General features: G+C 60.4%; 1 protein-coding gene across 1 annotated transcript in view; it reads left to right on the top strand.

The window, feature by feature from the left end:
- ADIPOR1 (adiponectin receptor 1) overlaps window positions 1-4,950 on the top strand; it is a 9,059-nt gene that overhangs the window by 2,531 nt on the left and 1,578 nt on the right. Inside the window, exons 2-6 of the mRNA XM_017835517.1 lie at window positions 470-589; window positions 1,541-1,712; window positions 2,573-2,759; window positions 3,521-3,708; window positions 4,726-4,919. Coding sequence (XP_017691006.1) covers window positions 470-589; window positions 1,541-1,712; window positions 2,573-2,759; window positions 3,521-3,708; window positions 4,726-4,919 — 861 coding nt within the window. The remainder of the gene's footprint in view (window positions 1-469; window positions 590-1,540; window positions 1,713-2,572; window positions 2,760-3,520; window positions 3,709-4,725; window positions 4,920-4,950) is intronic.

The following is a 4,950-nucleotide window of genomic DNA, read 5'->3' as shown; positions in this document are numbered from 1 at the left end:
CAGGGACAGGAATGATTCCCTCCCAGGGGCAGGAATGGTTCCCAGGGACAGGAATGATTCCTTCCCAGGGGCAGGAATGGTTCCCAGGGACAGGAATGATTCCCTCCCAGGGGCAGGAATGGTTCCTCTCCTGGGGGCAGGAATGATTCTTTTCCCAAGGTTCCTTTCCAGGGGTAGGAATGATTCCCTCTCGGTGGCAGGAATGGTTTCCTCCCAGGAGCAGGAATGATTCCCAGGGACAGGAATGATTCTTTTCCCAGGGGCAGGAACGATTCTTTTCTCAGGGACAGAAAAGGATTCTTTTCTCCTTCCCAAGGGCAGGAATGATTCGTTTCTGGGGGCAGGAATGATTCTCTCCTGGAGAGAGGAATGATTCCCAAGGCCAGGAATGATTCCCTCCTGGAGGCAGGAGTGATTCCCAAGGCCAGGAGTGATTCCTAAGGCCGGGAGTGACTCCCTGTCCCCGCAGGCTGAGGAGCCGCCGTGCCCGGCGGTGCGGGAAGAGGAGGAGGAGGAGGTGGTCCGGGTGCTGACCCTGCCCCTCCAGGCTCACCATGCCATGGAAAAGATGGAAGAGTTCGTGTACAAGGTACTGGAATCCACAGGGATCCCCCATCCCTGCATTTGGAGCACATTCCCCAATCCCAGGGCTGGGATAAAGCTCTGCATGGGCACAGTGGGATCCAGCCCTGCTGGGCTGCTCCCAGAGATCCCCTGGGAATGCTGTGGGAAGGGGATGGTTGGGATGGGGGGGATCCAGGCTGGATGAGCACTGGGAGCAATCCCAGTGTCCCTGTGGAGCTGGATGGGACTGGGAGTCACCCAATCCCAGTGGCTCCAGCACAGCCCAGGGAGAGCCTGGGAATGGGAATTCGCACTGCAGGGAATGGACCTGGGGGTGTGGAAGGGTTAAAGCTGAGAGTGGGAACTGTCCCTGAATCCCAGGGGGGGCTAGGAATCACTCAGTGGGAGGACCAGGAATTACTCCCTGGAGGGAACTGGGAATCACTCCCTGGGCACGGGGCGGGGAGACACTCCCTAGGAATCACTCCTTGGGGGAACCAGGAATCACTCCCTGTGCTCTGTGGGGAGGGAGGTGGGGACAGATGTGGGGTGGGATGTGAGGAGGGATGTGGGGCAGATGTGGGGTGGACTGTGGGACAGATGTGGGGCAGGCTGTGGGGTGGGTTTTGGGGTGGGCTGTGGGGTGGGCTGTGGGACAGATGTGGGACAGATGGAGGGCAGGCTGTGGGGTGGGCTGTGGGACAGATGTGGGGCAGGCTGTGGGGTGGGCTGCGGGCAGGGCTCTCAGTTCTGGGTGAGTTCTGGCTCCCCAGCACTCCCGGGCTGGATCCCCCAGCTCGGTGTCCCCAGAGCCCCTGTGCCCTTTCTGGCGCCATTCCCGGGATGTTGCAGGTGTGGGAGGGGCGCTGGCGGGTGATCCCCTATGACATTCCCAGGATCATTCCCGGGATGTTGCAGGTGTGGGAGGNGGGTGATCCCCTATGACATTCCCAGGATCATTCCCGGGATGTTGCAGGTGTGGGAGGGGCGCTGGCGGGTGATCCCCTATGATGTGCTGCCCGACTGGCTCAAGGACAACGATTACCTCCTGCATGGCCACCGGCCCCCCATGCCCTCCTTCCGCGCCTGCTTCCGCAGCATCTTCCGCATCCACACCGAGACCGGCAACATCTGGACACACCTGCTGGGTAACTGGGGGGCCTGAGGGGGCCTGGGGGGAGTCTCAAGGGGTCTGGGGGGGGCCTGGGGGGTCCTGAGCCCATGCGGAGCTCCCACAGCCCCCCCCAGCTGAGGCTCGGCTCCTTCTCCGCGGTGGGATGAGGAAAACTGGGAAAAATGGGGAAATCTCAGAGAATGTTCCTCTGAAATCACTCCAGAGGAGGCCACAGAGATGCTCCAAGGCTGGAGAGCCTTTGCTGTGGAGCCAGGCTGGGAGAGCTGGAGGTTCAGCTTTAAGGTCCCTCCAATGCAAACCATCCTGGGATTCCAGGATTCTGGAGTCCCTCTGCTCTGGAGCCAGGCTGGGAGAGCTGGGAATGTTCACCTGGAGAAGAAAAGGCTCCAGGGAGACCTTGGAGCCCCTTCCAGGGCCTAAAGGGGCTCCAGGAGAGCTGGAGAGGGACTGGGGACAAGGGATGGAGGGACAGGACACAGGGAATGGCTTCCCACTGCCAGAGGGAGGGATGGATGGGATATTGGGAAGGAATTCCTGGTTGGGAGGGTGGTGAGGGGCTGGGATGGAATTCCTAGAGGATGCCTCATCCCTGGAAGTGTCCAAGGGCAGGCTGGAACAGCCTGGGATAGTGGGAGGTGTCCCTGCCTGGGGCAGGGGTGGGATGATGGGATGGGATTTGAGGTCCCTCCAGCCCGCAGCAGTGTGGCATTCCAGAATCCCACGGAACACAGGGATGCTCTTTGCCCTGGGCGTGGCGCTGCCCCAGCCCAGGAGCCTGTGCCGGGCCCAGCCCTTGGGATGGATTCCGAGCTCCCCTGGGATCCATCCCGGGCCATTCCCGGCAGCCGTGCTGAATTCCCGGGCGCTCCACAGGGTTCCTGCTGTTCCTGTGCCTGGGAATCCTGACCATGCTGCGACCCAACATGTACTTCATGGCGCCGCTGCAGGAGAAGGTCGTGTTCGGGATGTTCTTCCTGGGGGCCGTGCTCTGCCTCAGCTTCTCCTGGCTCTTCCACACTGTCTACTGCCACTCCGAGAAGGTCTCCCGCACCTTCTCCAAGTGAGTGCGGCCCCCGGGAGCCTCTGGCTTCCCACGGCACCTCCTCTTCCCAGTGTTTGAGCCTTGGGAGCAGGGGTGGTCACCCAATCCAGCTGGAGCTGAGGGGAAGCACAGCTGGGTCCTGGGAATCTGCCCTGGGCCTGAACACCCGGAATCTGCTGGATCGGGGGCCTCAGGGGGGTGGGAAAGGTGTGGGACCCTTCAGCTCCCACGGGAACATCCTCTGCTCCCAAGAGAATGGGATCCTGGTTCCCAAGGGAACAGCCTGTGCTCCCAAGGGAATAGGAACATGGTTCCCAAGGGAACAGGATTCTGGCTCCCAAGGGAATAGAATCCTGTGCTCCCAAGGGAACAGGCTCTGTAATCCCAAGGAACAGCCTCTAATCCCAAGGAACAGGCTCTCTAATCCCAGGGGCACGGGCTCAGTGGGACCCTGCTCCTCCCAGGCTGTTCCTGGCATTCCCGGGGTGCTGCTGTGCCGGGAATGCTGCCCATCCCTCGGCACCACCCCCTGAGATCCCGTGGGATGCAGGGCAGACCCGTTGGAGTGTCCTGGTGTTCCCTGGGGACACGTCTAAGCGCCAGGATGGGTCCTCAGAGCAGGAGCAGAAATCCATGGGCATAAATCCGGGGGGTTGGAGTCTCCAGATCCCTTCCCGTCCCTCCTGACATTCCCAGGCCCCCCATCCCAGTGGGGCCCACCCCCCATTCCCCCTCTCCCAGTGCCGGTGGCTCCAGGGGAGTTCCCTGTGCCGTTCCAGGTTGGATTACTCGGGAATCGCGCTGCTGATCATGGGCAGCTTCGTGCCCTGGCTCTACTACTCCTTCTACTGCTCCCCCCAGCCGAGGCTCATCTACCTCTCCATCGTCTGTGTCCTGGGAATCTCCGCCATCATCGTGGCCCAGTGGGACCGATTTGCCACCCCCAAGCACCGGCAGACACGGGCAGGTGGGAATGGGGAATGGGGTGTGGGAATGGGGAATGGGGAGTGGGGAATGGGGTGTGGGGAGTGGGGAATGGGAATGGGGGAATCGGGGGGAAATAGGGGAAAGATGGAGGGATTGGGGGAAACGGGAAATTTTGGGGGGAATATGGAGGAAATCAGGGAGAAATTGAGGAAACTTGGGGGGAAATTGGGGGAAAGATGGAGGGATTGGGGGAAATTGGGGAAATTTTGGGGGGAAAATGGAGGAAATCAGGGGGAATGGGGAAATTTGGGGGGAAATTAGGGAGAGATGGAGAGATTGGGGGAATTATGGGGGAAATTGGGGGGAAAGTGGAGGAAATTAGGGAGAAATTGGGGAAATTTGGGGGAAAACTGGGGGGAAGATGGAGGGATTGGGGAGTTCTAGATCCCTGTTTGAGGAAGGATCAGTGCCAGAAGGAGTGGCCAAGGTCAGGGAGCGTTTGGAGAAGTTCAGGGAGAGTTTGGAGAAGTCTAGGGAATGTCTGGAGAAGTTTGAGGAACATCTGGCCAAGGCCAAGGAGCGTTTGGCCAACGCTCTCAGGGATGGGGAGGGTTGTTGGGTCTGGTCCTGTGCAGGGTCTGGAGCTGCACTTCATCCTTGAATAAAATCAAGGAGCGTTTGGGGAAGTTTGAGGAACGTTTGGAGAAGTTCAAGGAGCGTTTGGCCAAATTCAAAGGAGTGTTTGGAGAAGCTTAAGGAGAGTTTGGAAAAGTTTGAGGAACGTTTGGAGAAGTTCAAAGAATGTTTGGGGAAGTTGGAGGAGAGTTTGGAGAAGTTCAGAGAGTGTCTGGAGAGGTCCAAGGAGCGCTTGGCCGACACTCTCAGGGACAGGGGGGGTTGTTGTGGCTGGAGCTGCCCTTGGCCCTCAGGGGTCCCTCCCAGCTGGGCCATTCCAGGACTCTGGAGGAGAGGGATCTCCCCTGGGAGGAGGTTCCCTGGCGTGGGACGGGGGCTGGGGGTTCTGGGGCTGTGCCTTGACGCCACTCTGGGCACCCAGGGGTGTTCCTGGGGCTGGGGCTGAGCGGGGTGGTGCCCACCCTGCACTTCACCATCGCCGAGGGCTTCGTGAAGGCCACCACGGTGGGGCAGATGGGCTGGTTCTTTCTCATGGCCGTCATGTACATCACGGGCGCCGCCCTCTACGCCGCCCGCGTGCCCGAGCGCTTCTTCCCGGGCAAGTTCGACATCTGGGTGAGTCGGGGGCTGGGGGGCACACGGGGGG

The sequence above is a fragment of the Lepidothrix coronata genome, unplaced genomic scaffold (assembly GCF_001604755.1).
Source record: "Lepidothrix coronata isolate B3197 unplaced genomic scaffold, Lepidothrix_coronata-1.0 Scaffold259, whole genome shotgun sequence".
Lineage (NCBI taxonomy): Eukaryota > Metazoa > Chordata > Aves > Passeriformes > Pipridae > Lepidothrix > Lepidothrix coronata.
The sequence above is the reverse complement of the archived record's forward strand: the minus strand, read 5'-3'. Positions and strand labels throughout refer to the sequence as shown.